General features: G+C 43.0%; 1 protein-coding gene across 5 annotated transcripts in view; it reads left to right on the top strand.

The window, feature by feature from the left end:
* Ldah (lipid droplet associated hydrolase) overlaps window positions 1-25,231 on the top strand; it is a 75,716-nt gene that overhangs the window by 25,387 nt on the left and 25,098 nt on the right. For all 5 annotated transcript variants that reach the window (XM_052186143.1, XM_052186147.1, XM_052186146.1 and 2 more), the window contains one exon: window positions 3,586-3,755. In XM_052186143.1, the coding sequence (XP_052042103.1) occupies window positions 3,586-3,755 (170 nt within the window). The remainder of the gene's footprint in view (window positions 1-3,585; window positions 3,756-25,231) is intronic.

The following is a 25,231-nucleotide window of genomic DNA, read 5'->3' as shown; positions in this document are numbered from 1 at the left end:
AGAAACAAAACCACACCCAATAGTCCTACAGAGAGTGGGGGAGCTGTTTTGTAAAGTTCTCTTCTCCCAGGAAAGTGCATAGCAGAAGCTTGAGGAAAGATTTACCTTGAGGAAAGGTGGGAACAGTCAGGATGGTGCTCATGGCCACTAGAAATTCAAGCACATTTCAAAGTTAAAGTGCAGAGCTGGAGAAGACTCTAGAAATCAAACACACCGTTACAGTCCTGAGACTGATAAGAGGACTGAAGAGCCTCTTTCCGGTTTCAGATTTTTGAGTGAGACACTCAGCGAGTACACTCAATGGAAATATCCTCAAATCAGAGACAGAGACCTGAAGTCTAGACAGTTCTGGTGACAGAATTTCCAGTAAGTCCTCAGGATGAGGACCCGCATGCTCATCAGTACCTGGATACTGTGTCTGAAGACCCCAGCATCTTTCTAAGTGCGTTTCGTAGTCCCTGATGCACTGGGGCTGTTGGCGTGGCAGCAGCCATCCTAGATCCCAAAGCCACGCACACTGCTCCTTTCTGTGTAGTCTACACACGTGCCCTAGTGTATTGTCCCATGTCCTGCTTGACTTGTGACAACTTTCTCTTCTAACCACTCTGTTCCATTTCTCTCTGTAGCCAGTAACAGCCTTCAAACCCCTCACCATTTCCAAATCTCACACTTTGTGCCTCTTGCTTTTGTTTACTGTTTCTGGTTTTGTTCTCTCTGCATTCCCTGCCTGTTCCCTATATTTGTCCTGTTGTAGTCCTCGGTGGATCATTCATGCCCGTCAGGTGGAAAGCATAACTTGATGACTTTTGATTAAACCATCTGTTTGGAGAATAATAATTAAAATTATTTTTAAGACATGAAGTTCATGTCTTTTTTTTGTTGTTGTTTTTAAGTTAAGTAGCATTTGCAAATAATTGTAAATGCCTGTCTCTCACCCCTTCAGTGTGTGGAACACTTTGAGAGCTGGCAGAGTCTCACCAACATTTATATCCCAGGAGCCTGCAGAGCACTGAGCTGGGAACAAAGTTTGCTCCCAGACTGAGAGCAAGTGTGTCCTTTCCTCTCAGCAAACCTGGAGATGATAGTGAAAGGAAAGTCATTCGGGTCTCTGAATGAAGCTTAAAGACTCACCCGGCTGCTTCTCTGATCTTTAGCAGGAACCCACAAAGTCCTTTGGGCTTTCCATGTCCCATTTGAATAACAACGAAGTGACTTTTTTTCCTGTAATAGAAGCAAGATACCTGGGGACCGCATGCCAGAGTTCTCCTTTTTTCAAATATTAAGTTCAGTATTCATACTTAAATAAGTTCAAGTTCTGTTGCTAAATGATGACTAGCATTGCTAGACACTTTAATAGGTTGAGAGTGATCAAGACACCCACCATCAATGTCAAACCTCCACAAACATGTACACGCATGTATACCCACACACATACACACACACACACACACACACACACACACACACACACACGTAAACACGAACACCCATATATGCATCTATATATGCAAAATAAATAAAATTCTATATCTCTTCCTAGACCATAATCTCCTTGAAGGCAAGTGTAGTTTTGTTGTTGTTTTTATTTTTGATTCTCCATTCATAACAAAACATCCCTACTTCAGCTTCCCCTCCTTTTTACTCCTCTTTGTCCTCCCCAGCTCCCATCCCCATCCCCTAAAAAGAGTAGGTCTCTCAGGAACATCAGCTGAACACACAAGATACTATATAAGACTAGGGACAAGGTAACCCAGTAGGAGGAAAAGGGTCTTAAGAGTGGGCAGAAGAGTCAAAGACACTCCCATTTCCACTCTTAGGAGTCCCCCCAGAACCCCAAGCCAACAACCATAACATATATGCAAAGGATCTAACGCAGACCCATGCAGACTCTGTGTCTGCTACTTAAGTTACTGTGAGCTCCCTTGAGCCTCCTTAGTTGGTTCTGCCCGCCATGCTCTCTTGATGTCTTTAACTACTCTGGCTCCCACTCCTCCTTCCCTTTCTCCTCAGGGGTTTCCTGAGCTCTGAGTGGATTGACCAGGTGATACCTCCAACCTGGACTCTCTCTTCCCCTAATCTTTGGCTGTGGGTCTCAGCACCAGCTCCCAGCAGCTGCCAGAGGTGGTCTCTCTTGTGGTGACTGGATTAGTCACTGACATATGAATAAATCAGAACATATATTTTTTCTTTCTTTTCTCTCTGAACATCCTTTCTTTGCTCTTTTTTTCTTTTTCCCCTTCCTTCCTTCCTTCCTTCCTTCCTTCCTTCCTTCCTTTTTCTTCTTCCAGTTGTGTTTGGCTCTACCCTAGGTCTCTGGTCATCTGGGTAGTGTCAAGCATGGGTTCCTCCTGATGGCATGGGCCTCAAATTAGACCAGCCACTGGCTGGCTACTCCCACAAGTTCTCTGCCACCATCATCCCCGCACATCTTGCATACAGGACAGATTGTAGGTTGGAGGTAGCTGGGTTGGTGTTCCTGTCCCACCATTGGAAGCCTTGCCTGCTTGCAAAGATGGACTGATGAGCCTCTGTGTCCCCCATTACTAGGAGTCCTTCCTCGGCACCCTTACAAATGCCAGGAGTGTCCCCTGCACCAAGTTTTCACATTGCTGCCCATACGTTCACTCTATCCCTCCCCAGGCCATTTGACCCCTCATGTTCCCATCCATACCTACCCCGAGTCCACCTGCAGATCTATTCTATTTCTCCTTCCCAGGGAGATTCATGTGCCCCCCCCAAAAAAAACCCTTGTTACTTACCCTCTCTGGGTCTGTAGGCTGTAACATGTTTATCACTTAACAGCTAATATCCACTTGTAAGTAACTACATACCATGTTTGTCTTTCTAGGTCAGTGGGGTTAGGCAAATATAGTTTTTAATTAGGTCTTGAAGACTCTAGAGAAAGAGTTAGGACAGAAAGGATGTCTATTACAGGTCACAGGTCATGACTGTCTGAGTTAACATTTAAGTTTCTATTTAAGTCTTTAAGTTCTTTAAATAAAAACAGATTATTTAACATAAGCAGCATCATGTGTTTTCTTAGTTCAGTGAATATAAGCCTAATCCAGTGGTTCCCAGGGCGTGATCCTAAAATCAGCATATCTGTATCTCCTGGAAACTCAGAAAATTCTTGTTCCTCTACCCAGACCTACTATGTCAGAAACTGTGTCAGGGCCCAGATATCTGTTCCAACAGACCTTCCCAAGTATTGTGTTACATAATCAAGTTAGAGAACTCCTGGCCTATGCTAACAATAGTTCATGGTCTAGTTGAAAATCCATGGGCTTTGAGAACAGGCCTTCATTTGAATCTCACCTCCTCTGTGTCAGGTCTATGGCTGTCAGTCTCGTACAAACTGTCATCTATGAGTTGAGATGTTTCAGATAATGCTTCTTTTCCAGTTCTGTGCAGGGTGGATTACTGTGTGTCTGTTACTATATCTAGTATGCTATAGGCCTGTGGCAAATGGTAAGTACTCAAGTCTGAGTTACGGCTTTAAGCGTCAGCATTTTTTGTAGATACTTTTTCAGCTTTAATAAGCTTGCTTACTTATTAATTAAATCATGTTCATACTTCTGCTTCTAGAGTCAAACGCTCAAAGAATTGAGGACATCTATGGTCTGCATGGTCAAATAGAGCACAAAATAGCTTTCCTGAGAACTCATGTGCCAGAGGGTGTGAAGCTTATACTCATCGGCCACTCCGTAGGAAGCTACATTGCCCTTCACGTGCTGAACCGTGCACCTGACCTGCCCGTGAGTATGCGCTCGGCGGTGATGGCAGGAGCCTGATTATGTATTTGAAAAGAAATCCTCAGCTGGGCGATGGTGGTGCACGCCTGTAATCCCAGCACTTGGAAGGCAGAGGCAGGCAGATTTCTGAGTTCGAGGCCAGCCTGGTCTACAGAGTGAGTTCAAGGACAACCAGGGCTACACAGAGAAACCCTGTCTTGAGAAACAAAAACAAAAACAAAAAAGAAAAGAAATCCTCATCATTCCTTTGATTCTTTTTGGAAAGCTGAGGGAGGGGTATGTAGTATCTGCCTTTGTCCTTACCTCTTTATTACCAAAGATGTGTTTAAGAAATTCCCATAATGTTCCAGTGACTAGTGGTGGGAAAGAGGTTTTCTAAATGAATGTCTTTGAATCTAGGGTTATCTGGAGTTCTGATATCATGTTTAACTTACCGTCTTTTACAAAGCAATGTTTAAGAACAGTTACTGAGAGTGGCATGGAAAGGACTCTGTCTTTATTGAAAGAGTCTTCTGAAAATATTCATAGGCTGGAGAGAGATTGCCCAGAGACTAAGAGCACTGACTGCTCTCCTAGAGGATCCAACAGGTGTGATGAGAAGTTCTCAACAGTCTCTAACTACAATTCAGGGATTCTGTGCCATCTCTGGCCTCCATAGGCACTGTATACAGAAGGTGCACAGATATACGTACAGACAGACCACCCATACTATACAATAAAAGCAATAAATCTCCAAAAAACTTAAATAAGAAAATATCCCTGTCTCTTTTAAGAAACAAAATGGTGTACCATCATCATCGACAGGTAAATGCCTGTCTTTGTGGAATTTGTTAAGTAGATAATGAGTTCAGATTCTTTTCTGTTTTGTAGTTTGCAGGTACATATGTCTCCTTTCATTCACAGCTACTTGCTTTCTTTGTCTTTTTGTTGGTTGTTATGATCCTGGGGATAAAACTAAGGCTTAAAGCATGATGATGATGGCAGGCGCTCTACCACTGGGCTGCACCCACGGCCTCAGGCCACCGGCTCATAAGTGCAGCTGCATACACTCTGGGACACTCAAGTCAGAGTCCAGCATAAAGAGTGAACTGTTTAAGAGCCTTTACATAAAGGTGCACTTTAATCCACGTGAAATGACCCGGTGAGGGACTACAATTTCCAAGATAAGTTTTTTCATCATTTGGCGCGCGCGCGCGCGCGCGCGCGCGCGCGTGCGTGTGTGTGTGTGTGTGTGTGTGCACCACGCGCGCGCGCGCGTATAAAACCACTTTTGTGTTATGTTGAAGAACCCCCGAGGATACGGGATGTTATTGAGCAAGGGGCCTGGAGTCCGTGGAGGGACAGCTAAGCTAGAGGAAGGGCTCCCTTCCCAGCGGCCCTGCCCATGAATGTTTTCACACCGTGTGATAAAATCGCTCCGCCGGGGTCTTGGATCCCACTAGGAATTTGCCTCCTTTCCCGCCAGCTTGCTTCATTCAGTGCTCAAATAGCACTTGGAAAAAGTACAACCGTAGCCTCCCTGACTGTGTTTAATACCAAATGGATTTTAATTTTCTCCCTTTGGATATAAGAAAATATATTTTTATGTCTAAGTGTGAATTCAATAAATCGAAGATTACACTCGATGTATTGAATTCTTACTTCCACCCCTAGATAATGCCTTTTATCCAGGAAGCAGCTTTGCTCTTGATGTTAGTTAGCCTTGCCGTCATGTCACTTGCAGTCTCTTTTCTGTCCTTGCAGTTCCTCTCTCATGTGGCTGTCATGTTTCACAGCTCCCAGGCTGCGTGTGTGCACCACTATTCACACAGTAACTCTGAGCTCTGTCTCTAGCTACTCGCTTAGGCTCAAATCATTTTTTTGACATTTTTTGTTTGTGTAAACTTGGACAAGTCATTGAGTCTCAATCTCAGTGTCTCCATCAGCAGATTGGAAATAATTCATTTGTTCCTCAAGGATTCTGTCAAGATTTATATAAAATATTAAGAGTGTTGCCTGAGATGCCAATGTTCTAAGCGAGTATCTATTATTGTTGTTATGGAAATAATACTAGACTCATTTCAGTCATTAGGTTAACTCTTGTGTTAGTTACCGACTGCTATATACTGAATTGCCCCAGACTAGTATTGTAAAACTATGTGTATTTACTATCAGTTTCTGGTCAGAAATCTGACCATAGCTTAACCGGGTCCCAGACTGAACAATCATTGACAAGACTGTAACCGTGTGTCTTCCCAGGATCGCAGTCTCCTGTGAACACTTGGATTGAGATGGCAAAGGATGGAAAGAAGGAAGGGAAGGAAAATGGGAGGGAGAGGGAGACACAAGCTTAACCGAATCCGTTTGTAAAGACTTTATGATTCAGAGTTTCAGAGACCAGTGAAGCTGTATCCTCCTCTTTAACGGTCTGGAGAGATGGTTCCTCCTGTCCCACAGCCATGAGGACATGAGTTTGGATCTCCAGCACCTGTGTAAAAGCCAGGTGGAAACCCTGCTTCTGTGGGAGCAGAGGGTAGATCCCTGGAGTGTGCGAGCCTGCCATCCTCAAAAACCCATGAGCTCCAGATTCAGTGAGAGTGCCTCAAAAACTAAGCACAGTTGAGAAAGACACCAGCATCAGCCTTGGCCTTACATACACACATATACATACATGCATACATACATATATACATGCATGCATACATACATACATACATACATACACACATATATGACCATATACACACATGCATACATCACATATGCTAGAAAATAATATATGTGATTGTACATGAAAGGCACCTTTAGGGAGGTAAAGGTGTTGTAAGTACAAGTTTGTGTTTTCATTACTCAAAGGTTTTATCCAGACCTGGAGATGGTTCCATAGCTAGGAATAATTGTTGCTCTACAGAAGACCTGGGTTCAGTTCCCAGGACCTGCATGGTAGCTCCCAGATATGTATAACTCTAGTTCCAGGGAATCTGACACCTTCTTCTGAAGTTTGCAGGTACCAGGCATGTACATGGTATAACATACATACATAACATAACATACATGCAGACATAACACTCATGCAAATAAATAAATCTTTTTTAAGAATAAGGTATATCTGCTTTCAATTATCTACATTGTTGAAATTCTCCACCACGACATCCTGCCTGCCTCTCAACCACTAAACACCTGGGCCAGTTAATAACTGCTGGTGTGAGCCATGCTGAGGCGTTGAAATCTCAGTGTCTCTAAGACAGCACACTGCCTGCATGCCTGAAGTTAACATGAAACGCTCCATTTAAGATGCATTTGACAATCAAGTAAGTTGTGGAAGCCAGAGTGTTGCAATCCCTAATCATTTTGCCAAAAATAAGTTAGCTGTTGTGTTTTATTACATATGAAGTGTGATAATAAGAAACGTGTGTTCCCATCTCTTCTGTTATTTTTACTGGAATTTTTGACTCCCATAAGATTTGAGGGCACATTTGCAGATTGGTAGCTGGTTTGTTTGGTTTTCCTTTGGTTCAGCACTTTGCAATATTTTTGTGTAATTTTTGACGACTTTGTTCTTACATTTAAGAGACTTGTTGTATAATGTCAGATATATTATCTGACCTCCAGCTCAATATAGTGTGAAATAATTGCCTCTTTTAAAGTGTAGAATTAATTTTTTTTTCAGAAAGTGGTGTCCAGAGTAAGAATGTTTTTCTTTAAAAAAGTGAATTCTAAGACTGATGAGTAGTAGCTTCCCTGACTTGTAATGGCAAACACAGCTGTTCTTAGACTCATAGGGTCATCTTTTGTTTTATATATAAGAGAAAGGGTGTGGTCAGGATTCAGCCTGGTCTGGAGCCAAATCTTAAAGCGGAATGCACTTCTGTTAGCCGTGTTTATAAAGAGGGTCTAAGAATGCCCTTCAGCCTTTGGGTGTTAGATTATGGTGTGTGCCTGCAGTGCATGACTACAGTTAAGTGTCACAGCCACAGGGGTTGGAAACTCTGCACATGACTCTCAACCTCCCTAATGCTGGAACCCTTTAATACAGTTCCTCATGTAATGATTTGTTACATTGCTTACAATTGTTACAAAATTGTTTTCATGGCTCATTCATAACTGTAATTTTGCTACTGTCATGAGTCAAAATGTAAAATACCTGTGTCTCCCAATGACACAGGCGCCCCTGTGAAAGGTCCTTTAACACCTGAAGGGGTGGCGAGCCACAGTTTGAGAACCACTGCGGTAGCAGTTAAGAGTAAGATGCAATGGTTGGCATGTAAACAAAAAGGTGGCAATGTTCCCTCTTATCTAGAACCTGCTTTCTCCGCATAAACCCTCTGCATGATAAGAAGGAACCATCTGATAAAGTCCTGTCTCCATAAAGTCAACATTAGGACTTCCCTGGGCTGTGGACTGAATCGTGAGGCAGTTTCTAGTATTTTACTTTTTATTTTCCTTTAGGGATTTACTTGGCGCTTGGGGATAATGTCTCTCTGAGATAGCTGATCCTAAATTCGAGTTAGTTTGCGTTCCCTGGGGAGAAGGCACAATAACAGAGCTTGCTGTTTCAGAACAAAAGCGGCTTCCTTCCCTGGCCTTCCAGATGACAGCTTAAACCCACAGCTCGCTTGTCCTGGTGCTGCCCAGGGCACAGTGTTTACTCAGCTCTCTGCTGCAAGGTCTGTGGACCGGAGAGGACTCTTTATTCTTTCAGAGCTGTGGTAGTAACTTTTTCTGGTAGTGCTATGTTGGGATACAATGTGGCCAAGGGATTTTGCCTGTATTCTGAAAATTCTTAAGGAACTGAGTTCTTCTCATTGTTTTTATGAATGTGTTCTGTCTGTCCATTTTATGGGGTTTTGTCTCCTCCCTTAGTGTTAGGGGCCATTTCTCAAAACTCACTGCTGCTGCTTGCTGTGGGCAGAAGAAACTGATGGCCGTGTATACTGTGTGTCAGTCACGATGAACGGTGTCTGCACAAAGCCACCAGAGGAAAAGCTGATGGAAAGAAGGGCGGTCACTGCTATAGCCCGGAGCCCCCGTTTCTTTTTGTTTTTCTTTTCTGGGTGTTTTGATTTTTGTCTTGACAGGGTCTGGCTTGCTAGCCTTGAGCTTCCGTAGCCCAGGCCGTCCTCCTGCCTACGCCTCTGGAGGGTCGACCATGGGCTGAGCCAGTGCACTGGGCTCCTGTTTCATTAAGTATTTCAGATATTCAGAATCTTAGACTTAAAAATGTATGGCTGCAGCTGGGTAGCTTGAAAAACGTTGCCAAGAGTAAGAATGGCAAGCTGGGTTATTTAACGTGTCGATGCCGGAGTCCATCTATCTCCTCCATATTAGGACAAAATAAATTCAGACATCCCTTCAACTGGGAAGTTACCGACACTGTCTGTGATGAACAGCCCTGTTCCGTGGTGCCTTCCTGGCCCCGTCCAAGCCAGGCGTGCAGGACGAAGTACCTGTACCAGTGCTGCGCTCTGTGCGGTAGTCAGGCTGGCCTTCGGGGAGGGGAACGGAGGTGATTGATGTGTTGCAATCGCTGTGGCCAGAGCCCTGTTCCCTAGATCGAATGATAAGAAGTGAAAGCAGAGTGGGAAAAGCTGAGAGGGTCTGGCCGTGCGGAGGGAAGGACCGTCGTCCAGCTCCTAAGATGAGAAACAGCCCTGTTGGCAGGAAGTTTTGAGCAGAGCACCTCTTCACAGCTGGAACATTTGAACAGGCCTCTAGAAGTACATGTTCCATGAGACAGAACGTGGGAGTCACTTTGCATTCTAAGCAATGAACCACTGTGCAGCAAAGAAGAGAGTTTTCTGTTCCTGGGCCCCTGAGAAACCACTAGCAGGTAAAATGTTCAGTTGGCTTTGCAGGGAGCTACATCTAAAGAGAACCGTGAGGAGTCAGAGCCTGGGCTCATCATGGCGAACAGACAACAGGTAGGTCAGGGAGAAGCCACTGAAGGATCATGGGTGATGATGTCAGACATCCAAAGAACTCAGTTCTCAGTGACGAAAAGGAAATAGAAAGAGAAGGTACAGTACAAAGACAACCAACCAGGTGATAGGCACACTCGCTAGCCCGGGTGAGCGGCGAGGAATGCAGCATTTGAGCGGTAATTCTCAGGGAGATTAAAACAAAGAGGGCATGGTGGGCAGATCCTGTTTCATTTGCTGAAAAGGAATATTGAAAGAGGCAGAAAATACTAATGTCCCCCCAGACTACCACCCACAGCCCCTTGGTGCATCCTCAGTCATGACAGTGGGTTGCCAGAGTGGATGGGGAAGACGAGATTGTGCCACGGTTGCACAGGCACGGGGTGCAAGCCTGAGGAAAAAGTCTTGTTTGTCGCTTGTAATTCAAGTCCTCTTGAACATAGGCTGTCCCTATTAGTTCTCTTTGAACAGTCTTTCTCGAGAATCCAAACTGGTGCCGTAAGCCTGTCTGATGCATTCTGGCTTGGTGGAGAGGGTAGAGAGACTGCAGTTTCGTCTCCTTCTGAAGGGCACACTTACTACTCCTCTCAGGCCACCGCAGGTCATGTGGCCAATGTCGGACCACGAGGCTGGCGAGCCTGCTCCTCTCCCAAGAGGAGAGATGCAGTTGTGAAAAGCAAAACAGCATTTTATAAAAAACAGAACCGCGCATATTTATATTGTAATATAGGTATTTATCCTGAGACATTTGTTTCTCATTTTATAACTGTGTGCTTCTATCTCAGATTACGTTCTGGAATGTATATCTAATTGTGAGTTAAAGTTCTGAAAACCATTCACCCAGACCCGTATAGCACAGAAGCTGAGAGAAGAGAGAGGAGGAGGTCAAGAAAGGTGCAGTGCGATGCAGGACTGAGGAGCCTGGGTCCCTGTCACTCATCCCTCGAGAAAAAAAGTTAGTTAACTTCCTTTCCCCTTTGCCACTGAGGCCGTGCACCCGACCTCCTCAGCAAGTCATTGCAGTGACCTGGGGATGAGGTTCTGGCACCAGGTCACAGCACCTCCAGGTCCAGGCCTCAGAAGTCTGGGAACTTCTATTCCTCGGTGTAGTAGGCAACTCCAGATAAGTGGTCCAGCTGCTCTGGCATTGCCTGGCTGGCCAGGACAAGGTCCTGAGGCACTTAGCAAAACAGTCCTTTAGACCACTGAACACTCTCAGTGACCCCAGCTGATACAAGGAGCCACACAACCATCCAAGTAACCCATTTGAATTCCTCACCTGCAGAGTCCTGAGACAGGGGTCTACTTAGAGCTGAGCCAAGCTAACCGCTACTTAGTAAAGAGGTGGGAAGCGTCACTTTACAATTGGGGGTTACCATGGAGAGTACGTTGTTAGTGAAATAAGAGACAGAAGCTGAAGAATGTTGAGTGATAGATATTAATCTAGAAGCTGACCTGTGGAGAGAAAAATTCAATATAGGCAGTGAAGAACTGATTGAGGGAACACATATTTTCCTTTTTCTCCATTTTTATTTTTATGGGTATAGGTGTTTTGCCTGCATGTGTATTTGTGTATCACATGCATGCAGCACCAGAGGACACCAGAAGAGGGTGTTGGAGTCCCTGAGACTGGATCCCAGTCCACTGAGTTGCCACATGTGCTGGGAATCAAATCCCAGTCCCAAGAGCAGCCAGCAGCGCTCTTAACCACTGAGCCATCTTTCCAGGTCTTTTAACTTAAATGTACTATTGTTTCTTCAATACTTGAGTTCTCCATGTACACAGGGAAGTTTTAAGGAGAAGTAAGTGAATGTTTGCTTTGCAGTGAGTTTAGAGAGAATTGGAGTTGTCGAGGCAGAGACTAAAAAAAGTTAGCAAAGAGGCGTAGCTAAGGGCAAAAACTGCACTAAATTTGTCGAGTAGAATTGAGGTGGGGCATATGCAACAGTACAGGGTAGGGCACTGAATTCTACAGAAACAGTGCACAGTCATCTGTCATGTGGCCCACTAGTGAATTCTGGTGTGTGAATTCACAGGGATCAGATGGTCAACTGTGAACATTTTTTACATCTTAATTTATTTTGCGTGCCTGGATATGCAGAAGTGTGTGGTCACACATGCCATCCCTGACACATGTGGAGGCCAGAGGACAGCTTGCAGGAGTCTCCTTGCTACGTGGGTCTCAGGGATAGAACTCGGGTTCATGGGCCAGGCGGCAGGCACCTTACCTCACTGAGCAACCTCGCCAGATCAGTATATATTTATTTATGCGTGTGTACGCATATTCTCCAAACCTCCCAAACTACTTTGTTAAAAACTGGACTCATGGAAAACTTCAACTTTTCAACTCAGCCATTGTTAGCTATTTGAATATTTTTGCAAATCCTGAAACTGCTTTCAAAGTGGAAAATTTATGTGGTCTTTTTTTTTTCTCATCTTTTCATAACTCAAAAACTATTTAATATATTTTTCTCAAACTTTGCAAAAAAAAAAAATCACCTTTGGGCTGAAACTAAGCATGGAAAATTTCACCACAAAAGGCTAATTTTTTGGAAGGCTGCAAGAAAGTGAAGCCGGGTTTATGCTAGAGCATTCCTCGTGCGTGTCAGCACTGCGTTTTATCTGACAGGTTTCGTCTGAGGGCTTCTGAGCACTGCGCAGATCTAGGGACACACTGCCAGACGCAGAAGGCCCCCTCCCCGATCCCGACGGCTCTGGGCGAGATGCGTTTAAAAGACATAGAACGGGTGAAGTGGATGCTGGCAGAAGCACCTCTTGTTTCCTAAGTTTTTGTGATACCACTTTCTGGTCCAGAAGGAATTATTTTTATTTCTGGAAATATCAAATACCTTAAATTCTATCTTTAGAATTTTTGAAAATGTTTCATAATATAAAAGTAAAATTAGCAATTAACAAAAGAAGTTTACTTCCCTTCCCCCCTCTTCCTTTGTTTACTATATGTTTCACTGACATGGTATATTGCTGAAGATGCATCCATTGTGTTTTGATTTGTTTTGTTTTGTTTTGTGACAGAGTCCTAATCTAAAGTCTAGGCTGCCTGGAGCTCACTTTGTAGCCCAGCTTGGCCTCAAACTAACATGAGTTCTCCTGCCTCAGCACCTTGAATACTGAAATTGCAGGTATAGTCTACTCCAAGCCAAGAGGATTATTGTGAGTTTGAGACTCACGTGGTGAGGTCCAGGCAGCCTGAGCTATAGACTGAGACCCTGTTTCAAAACAAAATAAAAAAATAAATTAAAAAAAAAAGTAGGCATGTTAGGAGCAAACCACCTCAGCCAAAAAGCAGCATATGCTATTATAGAGGGCAAGGAATGATTTTTTTTAAAAAAAATCATTTATAATTTTACATATTATTCAAAATTTTTAAAAATCCTAATTATAAAAATTAAGATACTTGACATTTTCAAAACTAAAATAATTATGTAATGCATCTACAAGAACCCATCATCCGTAGTTGGGTAGCTCCTAACGTTGGCTGTTTTCACCTCACTGTTTCCATGAGGATCGGAGTAAAGAGAGCCACAGGTGCTCACCCTTACGTCTGCTTCGTTGTAGCTTAGGAAGCCAGAGACTCTTAACACTCCCACGTCATTGGGTAATACCAGAATTAATAGTAATCTTTGATCCATCGGTTACAATCCTTATGTTTTGATTTTCTTTGTATTCAGAATTTCTTTTTACAGTATTCCTTTTTAAAGTTTATTTTCTAATTATAAAAGGTATTTGAAACTGAAAAGGTATTTTCAAATTTCAGAAAGATAGGAGAAACAATTTAAAAAGCAGAGTACCCATCCATAAAGAAGCATCCATCCAGGGGGACTTCACACCCTGAGCCACTGACGGCTTCGCTAGTGCAGCAAGTGGCCTCCTAAGACGAAGTGACCACGGCTGAGGGGCGAGCATTCTGCAGATGTCTGCGGTGAGGGTTACTAGTACTTTAAAGTACTGGTACTTTAAAGATAGTTAACTTGGGCCAGCGAGATGGCTCAGTGAGGAGAGGCCTGCTGCCAGGACAGACGGCGTAGGCCTCATTCCTGGAAACCATGTGAGAGGAGAGGACTCCAAAAGCTGTGCTCTGACCTTCACATGTGCTCTGTGACGTGCACGAGCACACAGACATGGGTACACATGTAGGTAGGTAGGTACATACATACATACATATATACATACATGCATACATAGTTAAAGCTAACAGCCCTTCTCCCTGTTCTTAGAACCAAGAAAATACTGTAGTACCCTCCTGTTTATTTCTATTTAATAGAGAAATAAAAGAAAATTGGAACTCTTTTAACATTCTTTTAGAATATAAATTTTGTTCCAAATATGCAATTCCCTTGTGGCTATTTACAAGTAATGTTTTTAAGTCTCATTACAGTGGTCATTATATCATAATGAGGAATGTTCTTTAATCCTTTCAGCGACTTAAGGAGGCTTTTATTATCCTGTTGATGGGGGAGGAAACAGAGACTTGGAAGGACCCTGATAATTAACTCAGGTCCAGGCAGCCAGTGAGGAGCAGTGCTAGGATTTGAAACCACCACGTTATTATGTAACACACTTAGTAACTGACACCTTATTATAAAGGGTTTCTAGAAATCCATAAAAAGAATACCAAGCTCTCAAATAAAGATGCAAAGGATGGCAACAGATAAGGCTGAGAAATGTAACAGCTGTGAAGATGCGCAATCCATGATGTAGTACTTAACCAGTTAGTGTCTGTGGAGTTACTAGTCCCGCAGTGTCTGGTGACTGAAGCTCTACAGTTATCAGATGGACAGCCACTATTACAGAGCCCAGGGAGTATATCTTCTGCATGCAGTTTACAGTCTGAACATAGAGGCCCCAGGTGGCAATGGTGGTTCTCATTGGAGTGATGAGTCCTGTTTTCACTGTTTTCTATAATGATCTTGTATTATTAGGGGGAAAATAGTTTCTGTAAAGGGTGATCAAACCTCTAACTTTATTAATCTGTTCTTTTGGAATTGGGGTATTAAAATATTCTCAGAGATACAGGAAATGCTCATGTGCAAATAAATCATTTATTATAACAAAGCCAGAAACATACATGTTTCCTGTTAGCTCTTCTGTTTGGCTTCTAGCTTGTTGACTTATAGCTTGGGTCTAATTTTGTTATAAACATAAGAAAAGATGCTGACCCTTATTCATCTTTGTACCCCAGCAAGTTTGAGAGTGGAGCCTTACATTTCCTATATATCCCCAAAGGAAGACACCTTTCTTCTCTTCCTAACTGAATTAAGTTAAAGTGCACATGTGACAGTCACCGTGTCAGCAGCTCTGCTGGGTAACTTTGTCAATGGTTCCTAAGTTCCACCGATTTCTTTTCTTCTTGTAAGGACTCTGACACCTGCCTTAATCCAGAAAATATCTGTCCTTTTGTCGGGCAGAGAGATCAGAAGGGCATATGTAAAGGAACAATCGTAATTTAACTCCTACAAGATTGAGCTGAACAATATTGTAGCCTCAGAGTAGCTAAAGATGTCGTTTTCACAGCACCAACTTTTGTTTAAAAAAAAAATACTGTGAAAGGAAGAAGTGGCCAGGAATATGGTGAGCAGACTCAGTGTCCCCCATAGTAGCCACTTCTCATTTCTGCATTTGTATGTAGTCTCCATGTTTACAGTTCTAACCAACAAAATGCGGTAAAAGCGGGAGGAGTTGTGTGCTTTACATACCTAAGGCGACAGCCTGTCTTGCTGAAGTTCGTCCCTCCTGCCAGGCAAACACACTGCCATGCTTTTAGCTGGCCCGCTGACATGGCAAGAGATCATCGCAGCAGCTTCTAGAAGCTAAAAGTAGCCTTGAGCCAACAGCCAACAAAAACCAGAGCCATTGGTCCTTCCCAGCAAGGGGCTCCTGTTAACAGCTTCAGTGATCTTGTCCCAGTCACGCCTCATATGAGGTCCCAGTCCCAGCTGACACTTCGATTGCAGTCTGAGAGGCCATAGGCAGAGGACCCAGCTAAGCCACACCTGAACTCCTGACTGTCACACAGAAATGGCATGCATATTATTTTAATCTGCAAAGGTTTTAGTAGTTTGTCAGGTAGCAACAGATTAAGAATCAAGAGCAAAGTAAAACAATGAGACTACTGCATGGTTTCTATTATGATCATCTTTATATGTAAGTACACTGTAGCTGTCTTCAGACACACCAAAAGAGGGCATCATATCTTGTTACGGATGGTTGTGAGCCACCATGTAGTTGCTGGGATTTGAACTCAGGACCTTTGGAAGAGTAGTCAGTGCTCCTAACCGCTGAGCCATCTCTCCAGCCCTACTGCATGGTTTCTCTGCAGAAAGCCCCATCTCTCAGCCCAGTCAGGGCACAAAGCATCAACATCTTCGGTAACAGCATCCTCCCCAGCTTCTCACCCTGCCACACTTCCCCTCTGCCCTGTCTAACCTACTCTTAGCATTCTTCTCTGCTGTTCCATATTGTTGTACTAGCAATGCCTCCCTTGCCTCCAGATAACCAGAATGGTTGGGAAGTATGTCTTCCACCTGTCTGCCTCATAAACTGGCTTTGAAGTCCTGAAAAACCATAAGTAGAGATTAGCATCATTCATTCTGCTGAGCTAATACAGCCTTGGAAAATAAAGTGTCCATTTTCAAATCTCACTCCGACATGAGGGTCATAGTACTAGTTAAAGACCCTGGGAGAGAGTCAGTGGCCTGTGGTGAGGCAGAATACATTATTTGTGAATTCCTTTGCAGAGAGATGGCTGTAAATGTGAAAAGGTACAACTTGCACCTTGCCACATGTGACACTCCATAGATGTTCAACATGTGGATTCTCAGTGGGTGAACATAACTGTCAGGACAGAGGTGAAGAGGAAGGAAGCCAACACAGATGAGCAGAACCCCGTGGAACTGCCTTCTGTTGTTTATTCCATCCAGAAGCTTCTTTCATAGCTGTTCATGGGGATGAGAAATGCAAACATGGTCTCGGGGAAGGAGGAGGCCTCTGCCACGGTTGCAGTACTATAATATTGCCTATACTCGCTTCTTGCTTGTATGGAAAAATCTGTGAACAGCACACACTGGAGACCACACAACAGTTCCCTGAAGTGGAAAAAGCCTAGGAGGCACCAGGTGAAGGGTGCCTCGCAAGAATGGTGCATGGCCTCCCTGAGATCCAACACTCCAGGCCAGCGTCCTTGTACAGGGAAGAGCAAGGTTGTCAGATCCCAGGAAAGAGCACTGATGGCTGAGTGACAGACCAGAGCCTGGTGGCAGGAGCCTAGGGCACCTCCTCCCTTCACCTCCTCCCTCCTCCCTTTGTTCTGCGAGCCCCATAAGATTTCCAGAAACTTCTTCAGCTCCTTGGCACTCTTCTCTATGTTTCTCTTCTTCCTGGGATTTTGCCCTTTGACTGTCCTCTGTGCTGTGTGTATAGTGTGTGTGTGTGTGTGTGTGTGTGTGTGTGTGTGTGTGTGTGTGTGTGTGTGTGTTTGGGGGAGGACTTCTAAACAGTTTTTTCCCTGATTTTCACAGAGGTCTTGGCAGGGAGATTGTGTAGGGAGAGTCCCCTGCCCTGCCCCCACCTATGCCATTGGCAGCGTTGTCTGGCCTCAGGTTCCCACAGCCTGTCTATTGAGATGTATGCTACAGTGTGGGTCTTTGGTTCTGTTGGACAGTTAGAGTTTTCTGTAGGAAGTTTAGCATCTTCACTGCATCCCGGTATTGCATCTTGCAAAGGTACTCATGGACACTGACACACTCACATACTGGAATTCTGTCTCCTTGATTTCTCGTTGTTCATGTTACACTTTCAGAAAGGATTCCCTTTGTTTATCTTATGCCCGTCCATCTCCTGCTTATTAGTTCTATATGAAGAGAAATAATTTCCCTCAGTGTTATCTTCTGGTTCATCTAATGAAACTTTTGATTTCAGCATTCATGCTAATAGATTCTGAGGAATTTCTTGTTCTTTGTTCTTTTTGTAGTATCTTTCATTTCATGGAATCCCAAGAAAACAGACATAAAGAGTTTTGTCTCAAGTTGTCTCCACTCCAAATTCACTTTTCCATGTTTTATATATCTTTATCTGTTACAATCAGAGCTTCACTCAACTGTCTTTTGCTCCTTTGCCATTTCTTCACAGTGATAAACGGGGCACTGAAAATGCATTTGGTCAACTCCGATGCAAAGTGAAGCAGGTATCCTGACATCTTAGAGTCTGCTGCGCCCTCATGTACCAAGCATGTGGTTTTGTTTTCATTTCTAGAGCCAATATGTTTCAGGGGGCGGGGGGAGGTTGGAGGTCCCCTTGCCCTGTGGGTCATGACCCCTTGATAAAGGAATCAAATGATTCTTTCACAGGGTCACCTGAGATCATCTGCATATCAGATGTTTACATTATGATTCATAACAGCAAAATTATGAAGTAGCAACAAAAATAATGGCGTCATTACGAGTAGCTATGTTAAAGAATCACAGCATTAGGAAGGTTAAGAAGTACTGCTTTTGCCTGAATGCAGTGTCCTAGAAGCAAGCAGTCCGAAGGGCTAGTGGTGACTGAGATTCTTGGAATCCAGGGTGGACCTTCACCATCCTCGCTCTTGTGCCTGGATTCAGAAGCTCTTCTCTTTTTTTATTTTAAAACAAGACCTTACTTAGGCCTTAGCTTTAGCTTGCCTAGAACTTGCTGTGTAGCTGAGACTGACCTTGAACTTGTGGTGATCCTCCTGCCTCTACTTACTACGTGGTAGGATTGCACAGCTGTGCCATCACACCAGTGCCCTTCTGTCTCTAGACAGAGTAGATGACCAGGCAGTGCTTGGCAAGGCTGTGTGTGGGGCACTGGGTGAGAGAGAGATTGTGGAGGGTCAGCTACCTGTTAACCAGTCTTTCATTCATTTAGTCCATGAGCACCAGACAGAGACGTGGAGAGACCTATGTGCTTCATTTCTGTTAGGTTCTTCCCGAGTGTGTGGTGTGTGTGTGTGTGCCCGTGTGTGTGTTCTCTTTTGGGAACTCATTTAAGAGAACTATAGTTTTCTTGGGTGTATATTGGAAATATATATTAGTGCTTTGAGAATTGACTATGTTGACTTTCTCATCTCCTAAATTTTGGTAGATCCACACACCCTTTCTCTACTCATCCAGCTTTTTATCCTTTAAAAGCACAGAATCAAGACCAATATGTGTTACCCAGATATTCTTGGATACGTGGTCTTCCACTAGAGCATACTTGATTTAAAAGGGGCTACACTCTTAGAGAAAACTGACTCACCCTATCCTAAAAATTAGTAGTTGCCAATCGCTCCTTGGCTTGGGGTGGGGGGAGGGGGAGGGAGTTCAAACCCACACCCCTCTCCATGCTGTGACTAGGTCCAGTTGAGCGTGCCCAAGTCTTATGGATGCAGTCACCACTCCTGTGAGTGCACACTGCAGCTGCCCTCTTCTTCCACCCCACCCCTCCCCCGTCCCCAGTAATCCCGCCTGCTAATGCCTCTGTCTTCATGGACTAATACTGTTTTAGATTTTAAGCAAGTTATTATTTCTTCTGCTTTGTTGTCTTTCTCTATTTTTTGCTTTTATTTTGCTCTCTGACTTTAGCTAATGCCTGCCAACCTGTTGTTTCTTTTTACACTTAAGAGTGTAAATTAATTGTTTGGAGACAATCTTTGTGTGGGCTGAACTTGTGAACACATGGACTTCTGGCCTTCACTGAGACATGATTAGGTACAAGTTACTTTTTTGTCAAGGACCCCAGATGTTAGTATGGTAACCACAATCAGGCTTCTTTAAAATGACTGTGGAGGTATTTTAATAACAAAAGAGCCAAAAATTCCATTTATAACAACAGAGTGAGTTTGTGCATGTTATTGTTCCTGACTACACACAGACACCCATACACACACATATGCTCACATATATGCACACACATATCTAAAGGACACCCAGAAAGGATATAACCCAACCATGAGGATTGTTAATTTCTGAGTAATTGTGTCTACTTCAGTGGGATTTGGAATTTAAGGAACAGTTTCCACTGTGCACACCTATTGAAATGAAGTAAAGAATGGTAATTTTTAAAGACATTAGAATATACTATATGAAAGAGCATTTCAGAAGCATTTATCCTCATGAGACTGAGCAAATGTGTCACGGCTCATTGTTACAGATGTCTCTTTGATTCACTGAACTGTAAATTTTTTGATTCGTGGTCTCTTGATTGTTACATAGGGATTTTTTTTAAAGAAGGAAGGGAAATATTTTTACCTCAAAATAAAATCTGGAAATCACTATTTCCTAGTGGCATTTGGTCTCAGGGTACTTTTCCTAACAAAAGCACTTTTTTTCATGTAGTAACTGTTTTCTACCCATGGAAATTGAAGTCCAGAGAAGATTCGTACAATTTGTGTGATGCTGGAAATAAAGGAAGTGCTTTTTATCTTTAGAAGGACAGATGGGGTTAACCGAGAGTATTGTGGAGTTGTTTCAATTAGACCAAAAGAAGCTTTCTGTAAAATGTGTTTAATAAGAAAAACTTCGTATTCACTTAAAAATGTGAATATAGAAATATTAGCCGTGTTTACTGAACAGCTGTTAGGGCCTCTGAATTGACTTACAGTTCCTTACTGAAAGTTGGATTGGTAATTGTCTACAGTTCCCCTATACAACTTATTTATTTTATGTATATGAACATATTGCAACTGTCTTCAGACACCCCAGAAGAGGGCATCAGATCCCATTACAGATGGTTGAGAGCCACCATATGGTTGCTGGGAATTGAACTCAGGACCTCAGGAAGAGCAGTCAGTGCTCTTAACCACTGAGGCATCTTTCCAGCCCCACTGTAGGCATTTTTGACTGGTAAACTGGTGACCTATCTCTGTACACCAAGTGTTCTTGAACTAAGAAGTAAACACCTCAAGGCTACCAGGAATGCTGTCCAGTCTCTTCAAGGGAGGTGAGGGGTCCCTCACCTAGAGTCAGAGCTGCCTCTTGAAGCTGGTGGGTGGGAGGATCATCTCCCTCAGAGACTGTGTGCTAAGGGCATACCTCAGTGTGTGCCTCTTCTGTGTCTCTGTCTTAGCCTGAGGCACTGTGAGGGATTCCCTTACCACAGCTTAGTACAGGTTTTAAAACATCATTTTTGTGTACAGAAATGTTTTGTGATGTCCCTCAGCAGTTAAATGAGAGAGTAATCTAGAGTGACATGCCAGAGGCCCTGGTTGTCAAAGAGAGAGTTTTGTAGCTGTATACGAGTGTGACTTACTGTTGTCACCGCTCACTGAATTCTGAGGCCACTTGGAGAGTACCCTATTGGGGTTTTGTTGTTGTTGCTGTCATTGTTGTTGTTTTGTTTGTTTTATTTTTGTTTTGTTGGTGTTGTTTTTCTGAGATTGGGGTTTTCTGAGTAGTCCTGGAACTCCCTCTGTAGTCCAGGCTGGCCTCCCACTCACCTGCCTTTGCTTCCTGCGTGCTAGTATTAAAGACGCATGCACTTACCACCAGCCAGCGGAGAGTACTCTTCAACTCAGGGTGGCAGGTGCTTCCTACGACTCCTGTGCTAAGAGCAGCCTATGCGGTGTGCAGGAAACATAATGTGCCCATCATCTCTAGGGATTCTTAGTGGCAGCGTCTGAAGATTCCTTTCAAGAGATCTCAAGCTAAGAGGAGCATGTTGCTCTCCAAGTAAAATAATTGTGAGCTATAAAGATAAAAGCTTAAAGACTAAGAGGGTAAGGTGATTTTGGGTCAAAGTTTCAAGTATCTGCATACTAAGCCGTGAAGAATCTCTGCAAATATTCATGTATTCCCTGTGAGTTAGCAACTCCGACTTATAGAGTTAATGCATGAAATGGCTTTTTTTTCCCGTTTATATTTGGATAATTAAAGTGTAGAAAAATAATGAGGTGAAGAATCTCAGCCTTCTTAAGACATGGAGCTATTTTATTCTCATGCTGAGTGACTTCAGAGCCTTGTGCAGATTGCGGGACAGTTATGCTTGGATTTATGCTGCATCTTTGTTACTTTGTAGCTCAACCTCAGGTTTTCTCGTCGATGAAGAGGAAGATGTCTACTTCATAAGGCTGTTCTGTGTATTAAATGCTTAGCATGCATTCATGTAATGCCTAGAAAATAGTATTTGCCTAATGTGGAGCATATTTCTTGTCATTCTGATATATGAAATTTTAAAGACAATAGTATCTCAAAAGCAAGCTCATTGATTAAAATAAAGTGGCACTTGCCATTTATAAACTGAATAATGACCAAGTAAGCCACTGTCTTAGTTAGGGTTTTACTGCTGTGAACAGACACCATGACCAATGCAAGTCTTATAAAGGACAACATTAACTGGGGCCAGCTTACAGGTTCAGAGGCTCAATCCAGTATCATCAAAGTGGGAGCATGGCAGCATCCAGGCAGGCTTGGTGCAGCCAGAGCTGAGAGTTCTTCATCTTCATCTGAAGGCTGCTAGTGGAAGACTGACTTCTAGGCAGCTAGGGTGAGGGTCTTATTAAGCCCAGCCCACAGTGACACACCTACTCCAACAAGGCCACACCTCCTAATAGGGCCACTCCCTGGGCCAAGCATATACAAACCATCGCAGCCACTATGCTTGTGTTTCCAAAGGGACACAGAAGAGAGGGAAGCATGACTTTACACTGAAAGAGATAAAGCAGAGCTAGGGTTACCTGGAGGCCTACACTTTAGCTTGGTTTTTGAAGGAAGGTTTATATTGCATACTTGCAAAGAACTGCTGGCAGACATGGAAGGAAGGCTCTGTGCTGTGTTTCCTGTTTGCATGTCATAGAGGAGGAAAGCACACGACCATTACTGCACCAAGTGGGACCTGCAATGAGCACACAGTAAGGCTGTGATGATGCTCTCCTGACAGTGTCTAAGTATTACCGTCAGGGCGTCCCTTCGTCACAGCACACAGCCTCACTGTGGCTCTCCTAGAACAACGGTGCCCCTGTAATAAGCTAACCAAATGGTGGTGTATGAAAAGCTTTTCAGATTTACTATTTTTAACATTAAGTGCTACTACATGTTTGATTTTCAGATACTGTGAAAAATAAAGGCTTCTTGGTGAAATGCACGTCATACCTAAGTATCACGCCCTTTCCCACAGCCACCACTCAGAATGTTTCTTAACTTCTTTTCTGCAGAGTGATTAATGGTTGTAAATTAAAGCAAACTAAACACCTGAATACTGGCACTGACCCCACAATGTGGCCAGTATTCAAAGTTCTAATAGGCTTGTTTACTCTGTGCTAATGTCCAAAAACCTGATGGTGCCTTATTATCAAAACTTGACTCTGAGCTAGGAGTGGTCGAACACTCCTTTAATCCCAACACTGGGCAGGCAGAGGCCGGGCCATCTCTATAAGTGGGAGGGCAGCCTACTCCATAGTGTGTCGAAGGCTATCCAGAGTTATACAGTAAAACCCGCCTGGAAAGGAAAACCAACCAAATAAATAAATAAATACATACATACATACATACATACATACATACATACATACATAAGAAACACCTCTGGGATCCGTGGGTAAAGGTTCTTGCTACCAAGCCTGATAGGGTGACCCAAATTTAATCCCCAGAACCTACATGGGAGAAGGAGAGACCCAACTCCAGACATGTTCTCTGACCCATACGTAAGTGTCTACCCACACAAACACACCAAAAAATAATGTAAAAACAATTTTTTTGAAGTTGACTCTGGTAGGTTTCTGAAGAAAATGTTTCCATAGAGCAGACTGAGCCGCTCAGCGTGGACATTCTTTGTGTATCGGGGCTGTAACATAAGAAAATGGCTTGTCATCTGCAGAGATTTGGAAAGCTGCTCTGTACAGCTGGGTTAGGAAATTAGGTCCACTTCCTTGGCCTGAGTGGATTTTTTTTTTCTTTTGGAAGTAGGTTTCTATCTGAAGAATAAAAGAAATCTCAACAGTGACTTTTTCTACCAAACTTAAACTGTAAATTTCACTGAAATTATCTTATGATGTCTGGAGGGAGTGTGTTTCAACTGAGCAGTAGTTAATTGTTCTCCACGGGCAGAAGAGGAGAGCCTGTCCTGTCTACTGAGTATTGGTTGTGGCAAAAAGTCTCTGGTCTTCTTGTGTTTTTGCGAGGCAATGAGGCATTCAAAGCAAATATTAGAACTTCCTTATTGTTTTGGTCCATTCCCATGATTTCAGAGTGCACTTTAATTCTCAATTTGTTTCGATAGAGATCAACCAAATATAACCCTGTGGTTGCTCGTGTGTGTTTAGTTTCCCTTGCATGCAGTTTTGTTTTAACATGGGTCACAGTAAAGGATCATTTGTAAAAATAATGGATTGCTTCCTGTTTCTGCCAGCTGATTTGATCAGCCCAAAGTTCCTTAAGTGCGGTGGGTTACACAACTAGTGTGGAATCTATATGATACTTTCGGTTTGGTAGTAACTGAATTAACCATTTATAGTCTCCAAATCTCTGAAGACAATTTGGTAAACATAGGCATCTGATTTTGAAGTGAATAAACTTGAAACTAAAATGAACAGTGAATTTCCAAACAAGACTAAGTTATCAGATTTCTTGGAAAACATATTGTTTTCATTAATTGATTGCACACTGGTTAGCTATAGATGTACCAGGAAAGCTAAAAAAAAAAAAAATTATTTCTAACGTCACCATGTGAAATGTTTGAGACATATGTTAGCATATTTTCCCACGTTTATAATGCAGGAGGGTTTGGTTCTGCTGTCCTAAAGGAAGAGCTGTGGTGTGAATGCAGGTGGCTCCCTGCAAACTTGCAGACATAACTGCAGTGGTGGCCCAAGATGGCTTTAACTTGCATCTCACTGACGATTAATGATGTTAAATATTCTTATATACCTGTCTGCCATTTGTATATCTCTCTTTGGCTAATGTCTATTCAGATCCTATTCTTATTTCTTTTTCAAGATTTATTTTTTTTAAGTATGTGTGTGTGTGTGTGTGTGTGTGTGCACTCGTATGTTTCTGTGCATAAAATACAGGTGCCAGTTAAGGTCAGAAGACATCAGATCCCCCAGAGCCGGAGTTTCAGGGTGGAGTCTCGAGCCACCTGATGCGGGTGGTGGAAATTAAATTCCAGCCCTTGGGAAAGCAACAAGTATTTTTTCACTGCCAAGCCATCTCTCTTACCCCTTTCTCTCATTTTTCAATCAGATTTCTTGGTTGGTTATTGATTTGTTGAATTTCTTATCTGCATTTGGTATTTATCCTTTGTTAAAAACATGACTTGTTTTTAATGTCTCCTCCTGTTCTCACCCACCTCTCAGTTGTTCCCTTTACTGTGCAGAGCTCTTTAATTTAATATAATCATATTACTTTGGGTTTGGAGGTTTTTTAAGGGGGTAGGTAAGTTTTTGATTGTTTTATTTTGTTTCTGTTGCTTCTGCTTTTCAACTCATATCTAAGAAGTCCTTATCCAGACCGACTTCATGGGAATTCCCTCACCTTTCCCTCTGGTAGTTTTGTGGTTTTAGGTCTAACAATTAACTCTTTAATCCTTCTTTTTTTCATTTCCAACAATATGACTCTCTGATTTCATTGT

The sequence above is a fragment of the Apodemus sylvaticus genome, chromosome 6 (assembly GCF_947179515.1).
Source record: "Apodemus sylvaticus chromosome 6, mApoSyl1.1, whole genome shotgun sequence".
Classification (NCBI taxonomy): domain Eukaryota; kingdom Metazoa; phylum Chordata; class Mammalia; order Rodentia; family Muridae; genus Apodemus; species Apodemus sylvaticus.
Note: the sequence above shows the minus strand (reverse complement) of the source record. Positions and strands in the feature narration are given on the sequence as shown.